We start from the raw sequence: 23,679 nt of genomic DNA, 5'->3' as shown, positions 1-23,679 counted from the left end.
GGAAGTTATGTGATCTCTGACCTTCCTCTGAGCTTATGTAGATATATGGAATGGAATATCTCTGCCCAATTTTGCTGTCTAACTCAGCCTCCTATGGGGGGGGTCATAGATCACCCCGTAGTGTCTGAGCCGGCAGAGTAAAGGTGTGACCTTGAAGACCCAGCAGATACAAAAACATTCCACTGTCTTATCAGCCTAGCTAGAACAGAATGTTGCTAGTTAAAAGAAAGCTCACTGAAAAAAAAAAAAAAAATCAGCATAAGGAAAATTGGCTTCATCCTGGCTCAAACCAGGACAGGTATACGTGTACTAATTTGAACACTTGGAAAGAAGACTTCTGTTGACATAGTGGTATTTTTAATAGAAATTTAGCTGCACTAAAACATATTTTTCCTTAAATAGCAGTTTTCATTAAGAATTTCTTGCAACTGTTGTAATTTGCGAATTTAATCACCTTATACTTGGTCCATGTTTGCGAGTGGGTGGTTGCCCAGAGGGATAGAAGTTTTTAATTATGATAGAAGAACAAGTGTCATGTGAATATAGAAGTAGCAGATATAAACACTTTTGAATACCAAACAGAAGGAAAGTGCCTGATAAGTTGCTACTGTAAAGAAAATTGCTGATTATTTTTTAAGTGGAGTTAAATTTTGATCTGATAATAAAGTTAACCTTAAATTAGATGGAAAATAGCTTTTCACCCATTTATTTATTATTTGTCATAGATTAGTATAGGCTTAATTAGGAAGGATATTTGTTTTTCATATGCTTGCTGTGACTGATCTGTAGGGAGTTGATTAACTGATTGTAGCCTTGAACAATACCAGTTTTTCTTTAAGTAGTTTTTATTAGCTTAGTAATTTATAGCCACAGAATCAGACATTACCTTGGTTCAAAGGGAAGAAATGAAGTTTGGGGTTAATGGAGCGTCCATTGTGTCCTACCTATTTCCCATTTACTGCCATCCACTTATTGATAGGATTAATCTTTAACTGTAGCTCTGGTGACTATATGCGGGAGGATAAACCATGGACAGACACACAGGAATCAATGTGATTAGGTGGCTGACAATTTATTCTGCGCGCCAAACTTTCTTATATAGCCCCTTGCTGTGTACACGCGACCGAAACCACTCTTGTCATTGGTCAATTCTCATAAAGCCTGCCACGACCTAAACAGTGATTGGGTTCCTAGCACACACATGCGCAGTCATGACTCTCCGCCTCACTTCCTTCTTTGGCACATTAATATCCATTAGTTAGTATCCATGGTAACGGCCTTGGCGGGGCCCCGATGTTTACAGTAAAGGCTGGATTGCTCACATGTCCACTGCTCCCTAAAAAAGCCCTCTACAAATCCCCCTTTTTTCTTTTGAGCAATCCAGGCCCAATTCATGGCCTTGTTGATCATTCCAGATACTAATCACAGGATACATAATACAAGCAGCATTAACAATCAGTATTACCATTCTATCCTTTACTAACTCCAACAACCACCCAGTTATCCCCAGTGACTGCAACCAGTCCAAGCATGGAGGTAGCGGAGAATGCACAATGGTAAACTTCTTCATGTTCCCTTGCAAAGCCTGCAACTACTTATGAATAAAAGTTAAATGATTAGATAAGTTCACACAACACACTCCGTTAAAATCTTCACAACTATGATCCTGTGCTAACAATAAAATCAATAGCGGCGTGATTCTGTAAAACAGCATGGCTAACAGTATTCATATTAGTTACTAGGGCACTCAGTACTTCAGAAATCTCATTGGCTCTTTTTGCTACAAAGCATGCTAATTTATTCAATTCTATCAAAGCTTTTGCGGGTGCAAGCTGAAGCAAAACAAATTAACAGTAAAGCACTCCTTAGCCTTCTACAAATCTACTACGCTAATACTTTTCAATGTTATGTATTGCAACCTTTGTTTTGCCTGTGGTGATGGGTATGGTTTAATATCATTTTGTGCTGGGGGTTAATGGTGTGAAAAGCATAAGAGGCTCCCTGCAATATTACTCTGATGCTGAGCCCTCTACAGATGAGTCTTCGGGGTGTAGTCCCTTCCACGGTTTTACCCATCTTGTGGGAACCCACCGGAGGCACTCTCCTGTAAGTAAACACATATATCCTCTACCAGTCAGTTTGACTTCAGCAGGACCTTCCCAAAGCCCTGTATTCAAGTTTTTATATACCTTTTGTTGTTCAGATATTTCAGTTTTTAAGAATCATAGAATCATAGAATCATAGGGGTTGGAAGGGACCTGGAAAGATCATCTAGTCCAACCCCCCTGCCAGAGCAGGGTCACCTAGAGTACATCACACAGGAATGCGTCCAGGCGGGTTTTGAATGTCTCCAGAGAAGGAGACTCCACAACCTCTCTGGGCAGCCTGTTCCAGTGCTCTGTCACTCTCACAGTAAAAAATTTTTTTCTGATATTCACCTTAAACCTCCTATGCTCCAATTTGTATCCATTACTCCTTGTCCTATCACTGGTCATCACTGAAAAAAGCTTAACTCCATCTTCTTGACACTCACCCTTTACGTATTTGTAAACATTGATGAGGTCACCCCTCAGTCTCCTTTTCTCCAAAATAAAGAGACCCAGCTCCCTCAGCCTTTCCTCATAAGGCAGTGCTATGAATTACCATAGGCAGATCTCGTCTCTCTCCTGTAATACATAGTTTAACACATACACTGCCTTAGCTAACCTTTCACCCGGAGTACTAGGCTCTCCCCCTTTTTGTTGTATAAGCAAATTTTTCAGTGTTCGGTGAGCCCGCTCAGCCATTGCTTGACCTGTTGGTGAATGTGGGATGCCCGTAACATGCCGGATACCCCAAGTAAGACAAAACTGTCGAAACCTGCGAGAAATGTAAGCAGAACTGTTATCTGTTTTGATGGTTATTGGAACTCCCAGTGTAGCAAAGCTGGCATATAGATGTTTTTCAACATGCTTTGCGGTCTCCCCACTTTGGGCTGTTGCCCATACAACCATAGAAAATGTGTCAATAACAACATGCACATATTTTAGTCGACCAAACTCTGAGATATGTGTCACATCCATTTGCCATATCTGTAAAGATCATAATCCTTTTGGATTGACCCCAATTCCAATACCAAATCCTATTTTCTGACAAGCTGGACAGGATCTTGCTATTCCTTGAGCATCTGCTAAGGACAAATGAGATTGTCGCACCAGCATTTTTGCTGATTGATGAAAAAATGCATGAGAATTTTTTGCCTGTTCAAAGATATTTACAGAAGGTCCAGTAGCAGGGGCTACTAATTGATCAGCCTTATTATTCCCAATAGCTAGCCCTTTGTCCATTAAATGGCTACAAATATGCGTGATAAAGTATGTCTGCTGTCTGTTATTGAGGGTTAACAACAACCTCTGCAATAAGGATGCGAGCTGCTTATTAGACACTTCACGAAGCATGGCTCTTTCAATTCGTGATACAATACCTACAACATAGAGTCATAAACTATGTTTATAGGCTGGCTGTCCCAGTGTTGTAACGCCCATATTACAGCTCAAAGCTCCAAAGTTTGTAGGGAATCTGTTATTTTGCTGTCTATATGATTTAATAAAGGGGTAATGGCTCCTTTTACAGCAGTGGCCACATATGCTGCCTTATTTAACTGTGTGGTCCTTTCTGCTAGATCAATCATGTCTGTGACTTCTGTACCCTTTGGCAACGTACCTAGTGCCTGCTTGGTTTTTTCATTGGCATTATCAAAAGCTAACATTTTAAACATTTGTTGTTTCATGGTGACATCGAGATCAGGGTGGCTATCAATTGCAGAGTACAATTTGTCTACAAACTCTGCATAGCTGTCATTTGGTCCTTGCCTAATGTGAATAAATCCATAAGGCTTTCCTGGCTCATGTATAGAAAGTATGGCTTGTAATGCTAGTTGTTGAGACAGCCGTAAAACTTCTAGTGTAAATTGCGATTGCATTTGGGCAGTAGCAAACTGACCCGTTCCCATTACCATTTGTGCTAGGACCCCATACAATGGATCATTTTGCTGATGTGGCTTAGCTTGTTCTGCATCACATAACCTTTGCCAAGCTCTTTGAAACATAAGCTGTTGTGATGGAGTAAGTAACACTATCAGATGGTACTAACAAATCAGCAGTAAATATATATCTAATGATCTGCTGTGTAAGCTGTGAATGTAACCCATATAGTGTCCTTACTGTCCATTAGTATATATGTGTGAACCAAGTTCTTGTCACTTAAGTGAGTTCTGTAGCAGAATTTTTAAGTAGTCCCATCCAGTACAATATTTGCAAACAGCATCTCAAAGGCAAGTATAGAAGGAGACAATGTTACAGAGCACCTTGTTTAGGCCATGGGGTGATCAGTCCCACAGCGGTCACAAAGTAACTCCTCCGGAGTCCAGTAACAGGTTGATCAGGCCTGGTACTGTCACCGGGATGTCTCTGGCTCTTTAGGCTGTCATGATTTGCAATGTATTAACATCACTAGACACAGGTATATAGAAATTACTGATTTTATGTTGTCATTTAAATCAGATGCAACCCATGTATTTGAATTCACTGGTGTCTGTAAGGTAAGCTTGACCTTACCAATATTTGGCAGGATTGCCAAAACAGTCTGTCCAGGGTGGAGAGGAGTTTTGGATTTGTTGTAAGGTCTTCTGTGCTGGCCATTATCCTGAGTAGGTGATGTAGGGAAAAAGGCATTTAGGCAAGAGCACCCGTTCACCCCCCACCTGTTGTTTATAGTAGAGACTGCATATCTCAACCTCTCATCCCATCTGTAATCCTGTGGACGAATGAGACTTTTAATTAACCCATTAGTATGTTCTACTATCCCATTAGCTTGTGGGTAGTATGGGACATGAAATGTCCATTTGATAGCTTCCCTTTTAGCCCATTGTTGTACCAGGTGTGAGGTAAAATGAGTTCCATTGTCAGATTGAATATTTGTGGGTTTAGGAAGAACCCCAAATACCTTTTCCAGAAAATGAACTGTTTTTTCCCCATTTGCTTTAGAAACAGCTTCAGCACAGGTCAATCTTGATACCACCTCCACAATCACAATGATGTATTGTTTGTTTCCTGATTTGCGGAAGGGACCGATGTAGTCCACCTGCCATGTGGACCACAAGGGTTTTCCTTCCCTGATATGCAAATGATCAGATGTTAGTGGATGTTCCCCAAGTCTGATTTTGCAAAGATCACATGAAGAAATGACTGTCTTGCACTGCTCACGGGTGACAGGCCACCCACGGGCTTGTGCCTCTTTGTATAAATCAAAGATTCCTGAATGGCCTCTTTTACAGTGGAGCCATTCAAGCAATCTTTTCCATTCCTGATTTTCTCCTTCTGTGATAGCTGATCGAATTTCCTTCACATCAATTCTAGCTAGCTCATCAACATAGTTATTCCACTTACTAGCTTCATTTTTCAAATTAGTCTGGTGAGAAGGAATCCACTCTACATGAAAATTAGGATTCTCTTTAGCAATTTTCAGTATTTGTTGCCATTTTTCTTTATGCCAAACTGGCACTCCGTTAATTTCCTAATTATTACTTTCCCAGAAAGTAATCTATTCTACATAGCCCTTGAAGACTGCAAAAGAGGCTTATTCTCTTACAAAAACATTAAGAACAGCGGCGACGGGGGGGGGGGGTGGCGCCGGCAGCAGCGGCGGCGGCAGCAGGGGCGGGAAAGTCGTGTACTTGGTCAGTAAAGGCTTCGCTGTCGAGCCCTGGTTTTGTAGGTCGAGGTCGTTTCAGCAATTCTTCCACCGATCCCTGCGGCGCCTCATGATGACCGGATGTCGCTGCTGCTCTCGTAGATGACGTAGATACGGGCGACGGTGGGTACAGTTCCGCCTTTGGTCTGCAGGTTTCCTCTTGGTTTTGTGCGGCTTCACTTCCGTTTCAGCCTCAGTCGGCTTTATTCCGTCCTGCTGTGCACTTCCGGTCGTCAGGGCGGTGACCGGCCCCGGGAGGTGCCCTGATGGCAGCGGGGGGGCGGGGGAAGCACAGCCGGAACCCGCGGACCCGGTATCGCGAAGTTTTGGGCAAAAGGATTTACAGGGGAAAAAGAGGCTGCGGCAGCACCGCTCTTATCCTCCCCATTAGGATTTAAGGCAGCGAAAACAGAAGCGGCAACGACCCGCGCCACCCGCTCCCCTTTCATAGAACGTAAGGTTTCTCTGATCAATTTCCATAATGTAGAATATTTGCTAGCCTCTTTTCCATCTTTTCCTCCGCTGCTGATGTTATCCCATAGGCTCAAACCTATGGCTTCCCAGACGGACAACTCGAACACTGTACCGACCCCAGGGATTAAGTTTCTGTCCCGTGCCCATTGCAACAAGTCTCTAAGTGCTCTCACAGAGAGTATAAGTTGGAGGAGCTTCACTACTGCTTCCTCTTCTTTGGTAAGCGTAGACCCCTTCTCCTCCCCGACCGCTCACTTGCCTTTTAAGTGAGATCCCTTCTTGGACCTTGGTCCGAGGTGCACCTCTTCCGCCAGCTGCGGGTCTCCCGCCAGTTGCGGGCCGTTCTTCCGCCGATTGCGGGCCGTCCGCTGGGCACTACGGACGAAATCGCCGGGGCAGCGATTAAATTTCGGCCGGCTTCTCCCCCCTCTTCGTCCTGCCTTCTTCACGCTGTCCGGGAGCTTTAGCAGCGAATCTGAGGGTCCCTGTCCGGGCGCCAGTTGCGGGAGAATAAACCATGGACAGACACACAGGAATCAATGTGATTAGGTGGCTGACAATTTATTCTGCGCGCCAAACTTTCTTATATAGCTCCTTGCTGTGTACACGCGACCGAAACCACTCTTGTCATTGGTCAATTCTCATAAAGCCTGCCACGACCTAAACAGTGATTGGGTTCCTAGCACACACATGCGCAGTCATGACTCTCCGCCTCACTTCCTTCTTTGGCACATTAGTATCCATTAGTTAGTATCCATGGTAACGGCCTTGGCGGGGCCCCGATGTTTACAGTAAAGGCTGGATTGCTCACATGTCCACTGCTCCCTAAAAAAGTCCTCTACAACTATATATGGAAGAGCAATCTGATAGGCAACGTTTTTCCTGTTGTGAATGAAGCTCTGGCAGGGGGATTGGACTAGATGATCTTTCAAGGTCCCATCCAACCCCTAAGGTTCTGTGAAGCTGATTGTTCCCTGCTGTCCTGGTTTAAATATTAAAGGTGAATCCCAAGAACCAGAGGACAGAATTGCTCTCTGTTATCCCCCTCCCCCCCCACCCTCCCAAGAGAAGATAGAAGGGGAATAAGGAAGAGAGACTTAAACTTTGGAAATTGAAACTAGAAACAAATTTACTATAACACAAGGTAAAAGGGTAAAACGTGGGGGAACAACAGATAAGTATCTATATACAAAACCAATCTCGATTATCGCAGGGATATGAGAAATGCAGGGCTGCTCCAGGGGAGAGGTCCACAGCTCCTCACAGCACCCAATGCAGTTGGATTCTGGAGTGAGCACATGGGAAGCGGAAGGAACAAGCAGCAGCCCCGGGAGGGAGAGAGGAGCAGGAGGGGAGAAGAGACCAGCTTCCGGCTCTCCTGGCTTTTATAGATTGTGACAGGAAGTGGGCGGGAATACTGACCCCTTCCAGTCTTTCAGGGTCCTAAGGACCCTCTCTATAGATGTCCAACACTGTGCCAGGGTCTCCCAAACCATAACACTCCACCCCTTATTCCAAACCACTTCTCATCACAATCATTCACCAGGTTGTCAACTGTCCTTGTGCAATATAGTTCATTGGGTCTGGGCTCTGGATTTTCATCCACCGTGGCAGTCTCCCAGGGCAGAGGAGGTGTCACAGGGTTTGTTGGAGTTCATGTTCTTGTTCTGCAGATTATTCTTGGGAGCCACTGTGTTCTCCTAGAGACAAAACACTGAAAACAACTTATCACTATCATTCAGTAATTAAAACCATACAACCCAAACTAAATACTCTCAGCCAGGGTTAAGCTCCCCTGTGAACACACTGAACTTCCCCATTCTCCTGCACTGCCCACCAAGTATGTCCAGGACCGTGAACAGAGACAACCCCACAGATGGTTTGGCCTCTGCCCAAAGCAGGGTACACCCAAACATTTTTTCCTTTCACACACAACAGGGACTTTATCCCCGTCCACTGTATGTAAAAAGTTTGACTGGCCAGGCCTGTCTCGGTTCGCAGATCCCCTAGTGTTGACTAGCCAAGTAGTTTCTGCCAAATGTTTATCCCAATTTTTAAAAGTCCCACCACCCATTGCTTTCAGAGTGGTTTTCAGGAAGCCACTGTAGCGTTCAGTTTTTTCCAGCCGCTGGTGTATGGTAAGGGATGTGGTATATCCATTCAATATCATGCTCTTTGGCCCAGCTGTCTATTAAGTTGTACCTAAAATGAGTTCCATTGTCTGACTCGATCCTCTCAGGGGTACCATGTCTCCATAAAACTTGTCTTTTGAGGCCCAACATAGTGTTACAAGCAGTGGCATGAGGGACAGGATATGTTTCCAGCCACCCAGTGCTTGCTTCCAGCATTTTAAGCATGTATCGCTTGCCGTTACAAGTCTGAGGGAGGGGGATGTAATCAACCTGCCAGGGTTCTCCATACTTGTATTTGCACCAACGTCCATGGTACCACAAAGGTTTTAGTCATCTGGCTTGTTTGATTACAGCACATATATCACAATCGTGAATAACCTGTGTAATAGTATCCAGAGTTAAATCTAACCCTCAGTCACGGGCCCATCTGTATGTTGCATCTCGTCCTTGATGCCCAGATGTGTCATGGGCCCACCGGGCTAAAAACAGTTCACCTCTGTGCTCCCAGTCCAAATCTGTTTGGAACACTTTAGCTGCCTGGTCTGCTTGATGGTTGTATTTCTGTTCTTCAGTGGCCCGGCTCTTTGGTATGTGGGCATCTATGTGCCATACCTTTACTGTCAATGTCTCTAATTGGGCAGCAATATCTTGCCACAGGGGGGCGGCCCAAATAGGCTTCCCCCTGTGCTGCCAATTGTCCCGTTTCCATTCCTTTAGCCACCCCCACAAAGCATTTGCTACCATCCAGGAATCCGTGTAGAGGTAAAGTATTGGCCACTTCTCTCACTCTGCAATGTCTAGGGCCAGCTGGATGGCCTTTACTTCTGCAAATTGGCTTCACTTTCTCCATCCTTAGCTTGTGCAACCTGTCTTGTAGGACTCCAGACAGCAGCTTTCCACCTCTGCTTACTTCCTACAAGATGGCAGGATCCATCAGTGAAAAGAGCAAATTGCTTTACATGATCTGACAGTTGATTATATGGGGGAACCTCCTCTGCACGAGTCACTATTTCATCCAGTGGCATTCCAAAATCTTTGCCCTCTGGCCAGTTTGTAATCACCTCCACCATGCCTGGGTGATTCGGGCCCCCTATTCGAGCTCACTGTGTTCTCAGGGCCATCCACTTGATCCAGGTGGCATTAGTGGCATGGTGTGTGGATGAGTCCCTCCCTTTATACATTCATTCAAGGACTGGCAGGCAAGGTGCTAGGAGGAGCATTGCTTCTGTACCAATTACCTCGGAAGCACCTCGGATTCCTTCATAGGCAGCCAGTATCTCTTTTTCACTTGGGGTATAATTGGCTTCCGAGCCTTTATACTGCTGGCTCTCCAAAATCCTAGGGGACGACCTCTGGTCTCATCAAGCGCTTTTTGCCAGAGGCTCCAGATAAGGCCAGATAAGGCCACTGTCACCGGCTGCTGTGTAGAGCACATTTTTGATTTCCTGTCATGTTCAGACAGGTCCCAAGGCCACTGTGTGGACTATCTCTTGCTTTATCTGTTCAAAAGCTTGTTGTTGTTCAGGCCCCCATGAAAAATTATTTTTCTTTCTAGTGACTTCATAGAGGGGTTTCACAATCTGAGCATACCTGGGAATGTGCATTCTCCAAAAACCCACTGTGCCTAAGAAGGTCTGTGTCTCTTTCTTATTAGTGGGTGAAACCATGGTTGCTATTTTACTGACCACATCCATAGGGATGTGTCAGTGCCCATCTTCTCCAGTGCAGTGTGGATCATTCTGTGGCAGATGCTAGGGCTGTGCCTCCACCCCTGGGGCAGCCAATTCAAGGTATATTGGACACCGCTCCAGGTGAAAGCGAATTGAGGTCTGTATTCTGCTGCTATGGGAATAGAGAAAAATGCGTTAGCAGTGTCAGTAGTGGGATACCATTGATACATCATAGGATATTCGTTAGTAAATTCAATAGAAATATAGCCTAATAAAAGTTTACTAAAATAATGAATTTGCTATACTAAGGGTTGCTTTTAAAACAAGGTGCTTTGTGAAACTATCAGTCAACTATGCCAAGCATCCTATAGGTTGTGATAACATCAAGTCTTCTAAGAACCTGTGGCACCTACAGACAAGTTATGTGGATTCTGACCCACCTGGGCAATCTACCAGCGGGAGACTGGAGACAGGACCAGGACGAGAGACCAGGGCAAAGACGACAAAGGACTAGAATCAACAAAGACCCCCACAGGAGACCCTCGAGCATGCATAATCACAAAGATAGCCAATTCCAGGAAATAAAATGACTATGTAAAAGAATTCTGGGAACTCATTGACATGGAACTGAATATGCATGTTTTTGGTGTATATTAGTCGGGGTGTTTCACTGACTTGTTGGAGCACTCATGGCAGAGAATCCCCAGTGCTGCCCAGCGCTGCAATAAAGAATGCCTGCTCAATAACAGCTTGTTTGTTGTTATTGGGTCTTGATCTCAGAATCCTTACCCAGCCACACCTAGCCTCCCACTTAGGTGAGGAGTGTTAGAAAGCAAGGGGGTTTGGAAGCTCCGAAATTTTTGTTTCACCATGTAGCTGGTTTGGATTCCAGCTTGTATTGAAGTTCCAACATGTCTGGAACCACAGCACTCATCGATGGTGTGACTTCATTCAGACCACGGTAGTCCACAGTTAATCTCCGTTCCCCATCAGGCTTCTGCACTGGCCACATAGGGCTGTTAAAGGGTGAATGAGTCTTACTTATCACTCCTTGGCTCTCTAGTTGACAAATCAGGTTATGTATGGGGAGCAGGGATTCTCTGTGCGGTACTGCTGATGATGTACTGTAGTAGAAGCTGTTAGTACCTGCTTTTCCTTCACTTTCTATCATGACCACCACAGAAGGGACATTGGAGAGACCAGGCAGGGTAGACAGACTGCCAGCTCTCTCAGATCCCTCTTATCTACAGTGTTCCATCTACTAGGTCAGCATTCAATGTCCTCCCTATAGGGATATCGGCTTTTGACAGCCATTAACAGGTGGTGCCAGAGATTACGAGTACCGTTTTTCCTCCCAATCATCTTACTGATGCCTGAATCTCTGGCTATCGATCCCAACTACTGAGCCTCCCTGCCCTCCAGGTCTATCTCATCAGCTCCTTAGTCATAACACCGCAACAGCCATGAAATCAGCAGCTCATCCTCCCTACGAGTATAATCCTTTCTTATGTCCCTTAACTCTTTCATGGACATAAGACTTAACAGTTGTCTCAGGGTCCGAGTTGCTGTCATGTGTTGTTCCTGCCTCAGCCCGACCCTCTCTGTGGCCAACATCTGCCCCTTCCCCTGTATCATAGTTCTCATCACTAACACGGCGGTCAGACTTCTTTAGATGTTTCCTCCGAGTTGTCACGGGAGCGACCCGGACCGGTTCGGGCTAAGGGGGGGCGATACCGCTCGCTACCGCGGGTGCCGCCGGAGCAGCCCCGGAGGCGGCACTTTCCTGTGCTGCCTGCACGGGGCAGCTGCAGCTCGCGCCGGCAGCGGGAAGGGCCGCGGCGGCCGGAGGAGCCGCTGCAGGGGCTGGGGCCGCGGCAGGAAGGGTCGCGACGGCAGCGGGAGAGGCTGCTGCGGGGGCAGGGGCGGCGGCGGGAGGAGCCGCGGTTGCACCAGGAGGGGCCGCGGTTGCACCAGGAGGGGCCGCGGTGGCTCTGGTTTCCCGCGCTGCCACCACGAGGCAGCCGCCGCTCGCAGCCATTTTCCCGTACCAGTTTTTAACTATAACTCACCCCTGGTACACATTCAGGCACACCGATACTACCAAAAAGAAGTAACAAAAAATATTCCCGGAGCCTCCACACTCTGGCATGGTGAAGTTGCCAGAGAAAGGAGTGCAGTAATTCTCCAAGACACTAGAAAAAGAAACCAAGTAATTCTGCATGACAGTGTTAGAAATGAAATGTAGTGTTGATTTTACATTCTAGTGTTAGAAACATAGTGTCAGGTTTGGTTCATATATATATATACACCCTAGTGTTAGGAATATATCGTTTGTTTGAGATAAGTGAGATATCTGCACATTCCAATTACACCAGGAGTGGTTTACGGCCCAAGAAACTGAGGGATTTAATTGGGCTCCATCTGGGGGATCCGAACTTGGAGAAGGATTTATGGCCCAAGATAAGACCGAACAAAGCTACTTCTATCTTGCTCCTAGGGGCAGTGTTATAGGTGAATCAGGAATTTAATTTGCTGATCAAATGTGAATGTATGTGGCTGGGTGTTAAGCTGCAATGTTAAATGTTTGTAGTTATGTTCTGTTATGTAATGGTTAATGTTGGAAGTTATACCTTGTTATTTAATGCTAAATGCTGATGGCCATATCAGGTAGATAGAACTATAAGTTATATAACATCTTGATTGACTGCAAGTCCCGGAGAACAACGACAACGCAGAGAATGGAATTTTCTGAGAGAGAGACAGCCCCCCCCCCCCCCCGAAACGGCGGGAAAAGGGATGGAGTTTTCCGAGAGAGGGGAGGACCTCCCAAAAACGGCGGGACAAGGATGGAATTTTCTGAGAGGGGTGAACCCCCCAAACGGCGGGAAAAAGAACTGTATAAAAGGGACCCCCGTGCAGAGCCGCGTGCGCACCGTTGGCAGAGCACAGACTCTCTGGCTGCCCAGCGCTGTTTGCTCACTTACCTCAAATAAATTGATTAATTTCTAAATTATTTTTTTCTGGCTGGTTATTGCCGATTACAGGCAGGATGACACCAGTAGGTATAGATCATTTTGTTAATTGGGGAGACAGCCAAGGGGGCAAGAAAGGTCAAAATTTTACCTTAAAAGGTAAAAAGTAAACTGCTAGAATGGAATGTGTAAACAGGGGCGGGAAACTTATAGGATAATTTGAAGCGTCGGATAGGCTGTAAACCCTGGACTACCCAGCCACTGGGGAAACGGGAGGGAACTTTGCGTCGGGAATAGGGAATATAAACCGTTATTCACCTTACTATGGGTGTGCCTACTTGTTTAGGTCACCCATTCTTGCAAGAATGTAAATAAACTGTGTGGAGAGTCTTGCAGAAGACTGGCTGCGTGAGAAAGGTCACGTAGACATGACACAGCTGGTTAATTGTAAGAGCTGAGAAAAGGGAGTTTTGCAAGAAACCAGGACAGCATGTCCTTGAGCACAAAAACTGCTATACAATAACAAGATATGGTAGAGGGAACTTGGACATGAGATTGAGAAAGCTAGCCTGGGAACACTAGCTACAATAATGTAATCAAAGGCGTGGTTAACATTAACAGTTAGCCAATGGTGAGCTTAGCTTTGCACTATGTATGAGCTTCATTATTGAGAGCATAAATACTGCCTGATTGGAGTCAATAAACGAGACTTGCTGATCACTCATCATGGTCGTTTGCATTTCTCCCGTTGTCTCCCACAAAACTGTGCTTCGCTGCAGGATCTGTGTGGGCCTGTTCATTGAACCGACAAATGTTTCTCACAACAGCAAAACTCAAAATGGTGATGTGCGGAATAATGACTTTACAAGCAGTAAGGTTATAAAGAAGGTATGTTTATTCAGCGCTGGGTGCACGGGGGATTGCTCCTCCACAAGCGTGCACACCCTAGCGCTATTGGCAAGCTCATTATATGACACAAAGTAATACATATTAATCCATGCTGTTGCATATGCGTTAGGTGTCTGAGGATAGGGAGAGGTTATTACAATTAGTTCCCGGAAATCATTATCATAGTTGCCCCCCCCCCGAGCTCCTCCTTGTTGCACCTGCGCAGTGTCTTCTGTTGGTCGTGGGCAGGGGTCTCTGGGATGAAGGCTGTATGTCTTCCTCGCTGTGCACTTATCACCTCTTGGCATTTCTTTCTGGGGTCTGCACCACGTTCTTGCTTTTTCAGCAAGTTTCTGGGGGAACCTCCTCTCACACAACACCCTCCCTCACAATCCAAGCCTTATCTATACATTCCAAGCCTTATGTGTTAGTCCTTTTTTACCAAGGGAGGCCATCTGGTTTTCCTCAGATCAGTTCCCCCCTTTTCTATATAATTAGCAAATTCTTTTACTTTACACTAATACATAGATTCTTTGTCAAGCATCTTTTTGTTAGATTCCAACTTTTGATGCAAGTGATGCTTTTTCCAATTACTATAAGTGTCTCCAGTGCTCTGAGAGCACCAGAGAAAACATTTTAACAATACACAGGTTAGAGTTCCTAAAATTAATAGCCCCACTAATACCATAAACAGTTGTCTCAGCCAAGCAAAGTTAGGAAGCCATGAAGTAAGTTTCTCCCATAACTCTGTAAATCCCCAAGAAGTATTGTCCTGTGCCACCCTATTGATTACCGTAATATATTGATTGTGATCCCAAGCCTCTATGAGGATCAGCTGCATGTAAAATACAATTTTCTGGGCTGCACCTGAGTAACCTTCCATGGGGTTTTGTGTGCCCTTTTCACTCTGGAGTGATGGATCCAGGCACTCTGTTCCTTGATCTTGATGGCTGTGAAGGAGGTCAGCAGCACTTGGAATGGTCCTTCCCACTGCGGTTCCAGAGTCTTGTCTGCAAGAGACTTTACATATACAAAATCGCCAGGAGATATCTTATGTACTGGCCCATCAAGTCCCCTGCCCCTTGTGCTGTATACATGTTTTTCAATCTTTCTAAGTTGTTTACTCAGCTCTATGGGGTACCCATTCAATTGCTCTTCCTCTGTTTGTGATGATATTCCCATCATTACAGAATATGGCCTTCCATACAGGATTTCAAAAGAACTCCCTCCCTCCCTGGCTCTAGGCCTTGTTCTGATTCGTAAAAGAGCCAGAGGCAGGGATTGTGGCCAAGGCAAGCTTGCTTCCTGCCCCAATTTTACAATCTGTTGTTTGATCAAGTGATTCATTTTCTCTACCTGGCCACTCGATTGAGGCCGGTAGGGAGTATGCAGTTGCTAGTCAATCCCCAGTTGTAAGCTCACTTGTTGAACTATTTTTGATATAAAGTGTGGTCCCCTATCTGAGGACAGTGCTGAGGGTACACCAAACCTTGGAATGATTTCTTGTAACAAGACTTTGGTAACCTCCCGAGCTTTTGCTGTCCTGCAAGGGAATGCTTCTGGCCATCCTGAAAAAGCATCAGTTAATACCAACAAATACCGGTACCCCCCTTTTCTTGGGAGTTCCGAGAAATCAATTTGCCATTGTTGTCCAGGCAGGTTACCTCTGCCTATCTGGCCCATTTCCAGTTTTGGGCCTCCTTTGGGGGTAGTCTGAAGGCAAAGATCACACTGTTGTGTCACCTGTCGCACTGTTGTATACAGGTTTCTGGCAATGATTTTCCCAATCAAATATTTGTACAGTGCTTCTGCTCCCCAATGACCTTTCCTATGTTCCTCTCGAACTGCTAACCATATCGTGTGAGGGGACTATAATTTTCTGCTGTGGAGTAACTGCCCATCCATCCTGGTTATATTCCCCATCTAAATCCCCTATAAGTTTAAGGTCTTCCTTATTATAGTGAGGTTTTCCCTCCAGTATGACCTTACCATCTGGGATTAGCATTCCCTCGGTTACCTGTTCCACCCGCGCCACTCGTTTTGCCTCTCTGTCCGCCAACTCATTGCCTTTTTCTATGGCCGACTGTACTTTCTGGTGTGCCTTTACATGCATGATAGCCACTTTTTCTGGTAATTGGACAGCTTCCAGAAGTTTCAAATTTTCTGTGGCATGCTTAATGGTTTTCCCCTGAGAGTTCAAGAGTCCTCTCTCCTTCCAAATGGCTCCGTGAGCATGCACCACTCCAAATGCATATTTAGAATCAGTCCATATGTTGACTCTCAGTTCTTTAGCTTCCTCAAGGGCCTTTGTCAAGGCAATTATTTCTGCTTTCTGAGCTGAGGTTGAAGCAGGTAGCGGTCCAGAGTCCAGGACCCTGTCAGTTGTTGTAACAGCATATCCTGAGCATCGGGTGCTGCTCACCATATAACTGCTTCCATCTGTGAACCAGTCTTCGGTTCCCTCCCATGGAGTGTCCTTTAGGTCTGGACAGCTGGAGTATACTGCTTCAATAGTCTCTAAGCAGTCATGTTCCACAATCTCCCCTTGGTTGCCACCTAAGAAAGAAGCTGGGTTGACAATATTAGTCACCGCTATCTCTACGTCATCTTGTTCTACCATGATAGCCTGGTATTTCAGGAACCTCTGTGGTGATAATCAGTGACCGCCTTTAGCTTCCAAGACTGCCGACACTGTGTGAGAGACAAGCACAGTCATTTTCTGGCCCAAGGTGAACTTACGAGCTTCCTGGATATTCAAGACAGTAGCTGCCACTGCTCTGAGGCACCCTGGCCACCCTTTTGCAGCTTCATCCAATTGTTTGGAGAAATAGGCCACAGCCCTTCGGTAGGGCCCGAGGTCCTGGGCTAAGACTCCCAAGGCAATTCCCTGTTTCTCATGTGAGAATAAAAGGAAAGGTTTACTCACGTCCGGAAGTCCGAGCGCGGGTGCTGACATTAAGGCTCTTTTAAAATCTGTGTAGGCCCTGATTGCTTCTGGGGTCCACTTCAGTTCGCTCTTGCATACTTTGATAAGGTCATACAAAGGTTTCACCAGGAGCCCATAGTTGTAAATCCAGAGTCTGTGCCATCCAGTCATGCCCAAAAAGGTGCGTAGTTCTTTCACAGTCCTGGGCTGTGGTGTCTGGCAAATTGCCTCCTTTCGGCTTTGTCCTAGGGTACGGACCCCTGCACTGATTTCATAGCCCAAATAAACAACCTGCTGTTGTACTACTTGTGCCTTCTTCTGGGAGACCCGGTACCCCTGTAAGCCCAAAAAGTTTAAGAGACTCACCGTCCAGGCTGTACAACCTTCTCTAGTTTCTGTGGCTACAAGCAAGTCATCTACGTATTGAAGAACTTTGCCTTTGTGAGATGGCGGGTCCCAACTTTCAAGATCTTTGGCTAGTTGATTGCCGAATATTGTGGGACTGTTCTTGAATCCTTGAGGCAACACCGTCCAGGTTAATTGGGTTTTATGGCCACTTTTAGGGTTTTCCCATTCAAAGGCGAATAGCCTCTGGCTAGACTCGTGGAGAGGGAGGCAAAAGAAGGCATCCTTTAAATCTAGAACAGTAAACCAAGTTAGTTCATGGGTCAGGGTAGTAAGCAAGGTATAGGAGTTAGCTACTACGGGATACAGATCTTCAGTTATTTTGTTAATTGCCCTCAGGTCTTGTACAATTTGGTAAGATCCATCTGGTTTCTTTACTGGAAGGATAGGAGTATTAAAGTCAGATTCACATTCCTTTAATAATCCCTGGTTCAAAAATGTCTCAGTAATGGGTTGAATACCTTCCCGAGCCTCCTGCTTTAGAGGATACTGTTTTATTCTTACCGGTCTTTGTCCCTCTTTCAATTTCACGGTGACTGGTATGGCATTTTTAGCTCGCCCTGGTATGCCTGTCGCCCATACTCCTGGGTATACCTGGTTGCTAATTTCCTCACTCATCTTTCCTTCTATTGGAAGATCTGCTAAAAGTAAACTCATTATTTGTACATATTGTTGATAATTTACTTCCAGAGTAACTTCCCCATTCTTAAATTTAATAATGGCTTCCAATTGTTCCAGGAGGTCTCTCCCCAAAAGAGATTTAGGGGAGTCAGGCAAATATAGAAATTTGTGGACCCCCATCTGTTTTCCCAATTTATATTTTAATGGTTTACAAAAATATGCTTTTTTACTTTGGCCAGTAGCTCCTTTTACAATAACATATTCTTCTCCCAAAGGCATCAGAGCTTGATTCAGAACTAAGTTGCTCCCGTATCCACCAGAAATTCTACTTCCCTTTGTTCTCTCCCTAGCTCTATTATAACCAGTGGATCTGCTAGGGTAGATTCCCCAGGTCTCCATCAGTCCTCATCTGCAAATGCCACTACCTTCTCCCTTTGACCACTTTGTTTACGCCTCGGGCAATCAGCCTTCCAATGTCCCCTTTCTCTACAAATCATACACTGATTCTTAGCTAGAGGTGGTCTTTTCTTAAATTTCTTTTCTCGTTCTTCACTCACAACTGCCACCACTTTCCTTTGTCCCTTCCTATAATCCTCCTCTCTGTTACTGAATACTCTCCAGGCCTCGTCTAGCAATACCACCAAATTCCTGTTTTCTGTGTGGCGTAACTTTTGTAGTTTACGCCTAATATCCCTTGTGGATTGCCCCAAGAATAATGACACTAACTGCTGTATCCCTACTTCAGACCCTGGATCCAGGGGCGTGTTTCGACGCATTACTTCCCTTAGACGATCCAGGAACTCAGACGTTGTCTCTGAGGGGCCCTGCTGGATCACATAGAATGCCGACCAATTTATTGTCTTAGGCATAGCCCTTTCCATTCCCCTTAGAATCCATTCTCGGTATGTTTGTAATCTTTTCATTTGGGCAGAACTATTTGGGTTCCATCCTGGATCCTGAAGTGGAAACCAGTCCTTGACCTCCTCCCCTTTGATTTGGCATTGGTCCGCTGCTAAATCCCCTGCTGCTTTCAGGACTAACTGTTTTTCTGTCTCTGTCAAACAATCCAGCAATAATTGTATGTCACTCCAATCAGGGTTATGCTGTTTCACAATAAACTGAAATTGCCTGGTTACACTTACTGGGTGACTCCGAAAATCTCTTACAACTTTCCTCCAACTTTCTACCCTTTCCAAAGCAAGTACCAAAGGGTCTTGCGGTGGGACTAGACCACAGTCCTTTTGCCAATCAGGATGATTTTGGAGGGTGAAAAACATATCTGCATATGATACCTCATCCCACTTCCCTTCTCAGGAACAACATTAATTGTAGAAGGGTATTATAGTCTAAGGTCCCATTTAGTGGCCATTTTGCCTCATTATCTAGTCTATAAAGTGGCCACCACTGATTGCAGTACTTAATAAGGGCCTTTTTATTGTTGGTGCCCTTGGACCCAGCAATATCTTTCCAATGTGCTAATATGCATCCTAAGGGGCTTTTCCTTAGGATTTCTTTTCCCTGGGTATTTCCCATTTTTGTTTCCTCTTTTTAGTTCCTCACTTCTCTGCGTTTGGAACCCTCCCCCAGTTGTATCCCAAAGTTCAACAACTTACTCCAATTGCAACAGCTGCCAGTAGCAGTATCACTCACAAAACAGTAATTCCACATGTCAACGTTTGACTCAGTTTGACAACAATGCTCTCGATCCCCTCCCCCTCCCACCCAGGTAGGGAAGGAGAGAGAGAAAAAAAGAGAGACTTGGCTAGATTGAAAACTGAACCGTGCAGCTTTAATTAGAATACTAATATGTGATATGAGAGTATATATGTATATATATATGTGATTATACAAAGGTGTGGGTAGAAGCCTCTCACCTCCCCCCACCCCCAGCAACTCCCACAGCACTTCCCTCAGACGAGACAATTCCAAGGAATCCCGAAGCTGCTCCTGGAGAAAGGCAGAGAGTTACGAGGGTCAGGAGGGCTTGAGGTCGACGGGTCGACGATGATGGGCAGATGGTGTTTTCCCAGACGCCGGCCACGAACAAAAGAAAGAGAGAGAGAGAAGGAAGGCAGACAGAGAGGCGAAGCGAAGCAGCGAGAGAGCAAAGCAGGAAGGAAGGAAGTTTTCTTCTGTCATGTCCGACCTTCCCCCGAGCCTACGTAGATATATGGAATGGAATATCTCTGGCCAGTTTTGCTGTTCGTCTAACCCAGCCTCCCACGGGGGGGCCACAAATCCCCCTGCAGTGTCTGAGCCGGCAGAGCAAAGGCACGACCTTGAGGGCCCAGCAATTACAAAAACATTCCAGTGTCTTATCAACCTAGCAGAACACGCAGTTGCTAGTTGAAGAAAGCTCACTGAAATGAAAAAAGGAATCAGCAAAAGAAAAACTGGCTTCATCCTGGCTCAAACCAGGACACCACAACAATAGTATTCATAATATACATGGTGTTGATATGTTACTGCTAAGACAGTCCAAACTTTGTTTTGGGGGGTTTCTTTTTTTTTTTTGAAACAGAGATCTCTTTTCTTTAACAACCCATATTACACACTCACACAGCGATCTTTTAACGCTTTTTGCTTCGTTCGTCTCCGGCTGCGCCCCTCGCGGAGCTACGGAACCGCGGATCAGAACTCCACACTCGCTCTGTGCTTAATTGCACGTCTCAGCCACACTTCGGTTTAGTGTTAATGGTCTGAGGCTGAAACAGGTAAAGGGGCATCATGGACCCCTGACCAAATTGGCTGCACATGCATGTTTGGCCTCGTGTTATGCAACCTGGGCAGGATGACTTGTGACACATTGGCCCCATGTGTCAGAACCTCATCCCCCTTGTAAAGGGTATACAAACCAGGTTTTTTTCCCAAAACTGTAATTTGTAGTACCGCTTTGTGTAGGGAATTAGTAGCTTAATAGATTGCATCTGCATTGTGATTGGGAATGCATGAAGAGGGTGGGAGAACACCACTGGTGAGAAAATTTCTTTGGCTGGTCTCTTGCAGCCACCGGGATCTTCAATATGCTGCTGCACCCTGTTGTAGTGATACTATTAATGCAAATATGTATGTACTTGTCACAGCAGTGACTTGTTACTTGATGAGGCAGGTGAAGCTCTGCATTGATAAGCAGGTGAAAGGACTGGGACTGGCCAAGCACCTCCTACCACAGTCAAGGGCAAGACTGGGTTGGCCTCTGTGTTTGCCACCAAGAAGAACCTGAGCTCTGCTGTTGGCTGCAACCCGGCAAGCATTGAGCAGTGAAGACACATGCCATACCAGACCTTGATGTGAGGGATGACATCCTCTGTTATAAGAGGGCCATCCAGGAGGGGAGGGCAGGCTACAAAGCCTGCAGCTGGCATGAATTACTAAATGGTTGCATCTGGACATCTATTTGACGATTGCAACACACCAAAGCCCAGATTATGTCCACTCTCATCTTGAATGGCTATTGAAAAAACAAAAAAGGGGGAGATGTGGAGAATACCCATGGGAAAAGAAAAAGGGCCTCCTCTATCTGTAAAGAATTAGATAAAACAATATGATACCAGCTAAGGGCCAGGGCTTGTTGTGAACAGCACTGTGAATGTTGACAAAAATCAGAACACTGTTTATCGTGTGTCTGGTGCGTGACTGGCTACATCCTGGGAGCCCAAGGTCTGTGTATGTGCCAAGGAGCAGACATGAGTGCTGTTTACACTCTGTGTACCCTGGTTGCTTATTCTCAGTTCCCACTGTAAAAGTATATAAGGGAGCATTTTTTCATAATAAACGATTCTGTTGCTTCTCACCCTGGAGTTCGTGTCTTAACCACCATAGCGGAGTACTGGAATAGGCTGCCCCAGGATGTTGTGGAGTCTCCATCTCTGGAGATATTCAAAACCTGCTTGGATGCAGTTCTATCTAAAGTGCTGTAGGTTAATCTACTTCAGTGGGAGAGTTGGACTAGATGGTCTCTAGACGTCCCTTCCAACTCTAGCAATTCTGTGAATCATTGTAATATTTGCATTCTCCTTATCTATGTGCTTTAAGCTTCTTAGGTGGGTGTCTTCGGTGGTCTCTGGGTGGATGAGGGGGTGGGGTTAATCAGTTTTCTGGATGCATGCATGATTTGGTTTGAAAGTCTAGCCGATATCAGCCGATTTCTAACTGCAAGGCCCCTAGTTTCTTGAGTTTGTTATATATTTACATGCAAAAGGCCTGAAGACTGCTCAGGTAAATGCCAATCAACGTGACCATAAAAGGGATGATCGAATGTTGCCTGTTGTTTAAGATATCACTGTCATTTAACTATTTAGCCTTACCTCCAAAATCTCTCATAAAAGGAAAATAGTAGAAAACTCACGAAGGCCCTGTTCTCACAAAGCAAACTACTTTGTTTATCTTTCATTCTTACTTTATATCTGTTTCGGGCCTAGATGTGTCTAGGCTAGGTTCTGTGTTCTTTGGCACCAGAGAGCAGCTGGTGTTAGGAACATCAACTTGGCCCTCTGTTTGTACTTTCAAGGTTGTTAACTGCTCAGAGTTATCTAGGCCCTTTCCCATGGGAATCTTTTCACTCCAGACCTGGGCCTGTAAAATTCAGAGGCAAAAAGCAGTTGAATCATAGAGGGAAACTGAGGCAGGCATATTGAGAGATGGAGCATCTTGCTACAAATACTATTGTCACCAAATAGGACAAAAAGAACTTATCAACAGCAATGTGATGCAGATAAGCAGACACTTCTTTAATAAAGTGCTGAGAATATGGGGCATACCTCCACCTAGCGTATCCTAAGTTGCATTACATGTTTTTATATATTCGATTTCTCTTGTACAAATTATTTAGCATAAAAATGCATATAGTGCTCGCTTTTAATTAATAAATAAATTTAACCTTTGCATTTATTGACCTCTTATGATCTTTCAAGTTACATTACTTCATGCATATTCAGCTCTAAAAAAAAATCTTTAGTCATTTATAGTCACTCTATTGATTGTAGTCCCCAATATCCAAACCAGGATGGGATGGGTAAGAGGATCTCCAAGCAGCATAACTGGTTACTGTGACCCTGGCCACTGTGTGATAGCTTCAAGCTTTATTATTGTATTGTTCTTTCCACAGTAGCTGCTTAAACATAATATCTTATTCTTCATGACTTTACGGTTCCCAGTTAAATATAATACTAGACCTTAGCTACTTGTACCACTTGCTTACTTCGTGTGGTTTCTGTGACTACTGAAGTAAAACACAATCACACCCTACCATATGATTCCTATGAGACCAATTTCTCCTAAAAGTTTTGTCTTGCCCATTCTAACCTCACCAGGCCCGACGACCCCCCTCCAAATAATCAAAATCTTGTCAAATCAGTAACACTGTCATTAAAAATGTCTATGTTTTATTAGAGATCTAATTAAAATGTCTAATTGCCTACAAGATTAGTGGATCTTTAATATCTTTTATAATCTGTGTCATTTCATTCTGTGGGCTGTCTAATGTTGAACCACACATTATTAGTTACCATGGAGACGTTCAAGCAATGTCTAAAGACATCTTCACAATTACTATGGTTCCTATTTGACACATTTATGGAACATATACTTCTAGCCTTTTTTAACCCTTTTCCCCCACACTTGTATATTTCTTGCAGCAAAGGAAGGGTGGAGTGTTTTTGGGTAGGGTTTTTTTTGCTAACTGTCAGGTATTCTAAAATCCAAATAAACACAGTCCAAAAATAATAAAATTGTCAAGAAAAAAATGCTGTCAGTCTGTTGCATCATTTTTGATAGGTGGCCAAGCTTTAGACTGAATGTAGAACAGAAGCTATGTTAAAAATAATAATAATAAAAGCCTTCTAGGCCATGAGATACACAAG

At 44.8% G+C, this 23,679-nt stretch overlaps 1 protein-coding gene across 1 annotated transcript; it reads right to left on the bottom strand.

Annotated features, from left to right (window-relative positions):
• Positions 1–1,051: 1,051 nt before the first annotated feature.
• LOC127395148 (uncharacterized) lies at positions 1,052–16,486 on the bottom strand. Its single transcript, XM_051641618.1, has 5 exons — positions 15,884–16,486; positions 6,464–6,689; positions 5,809–5,993; positions 4,596–5,553; positions 1,052–2,104 (listed from the first exon to the last, which is right to left on the bottom strand). Exons 1-5 carry the CDS (start codon positions 16,484–16,486, stop codon positions 2,010–2,012), a joined length of 2,067 nt encoding a protein of 688 aa, XP_051497578.1. The 3' UTR covers positions 1,052–2,009.
• Positions 16,487–23,679: the final 7,193 nt, after the last annotated feature.

Source organism: Apus apus, chromosome W (assembly GCF_020740795.1).
Source record: "Apus apus isolate bApuApu2 chromosome W, bApuApu2.pri.cur, whole genome shotgun sequence".
Classification (NCBI taxonomy): Eukaryota; Metazoa; Chordata; class Aves; order Apodiformes; family Apodidae; genus Apus; species Apus apus.
This window is presented reverse-complemented; position numbering and strand designations above follow the sequence as displayed.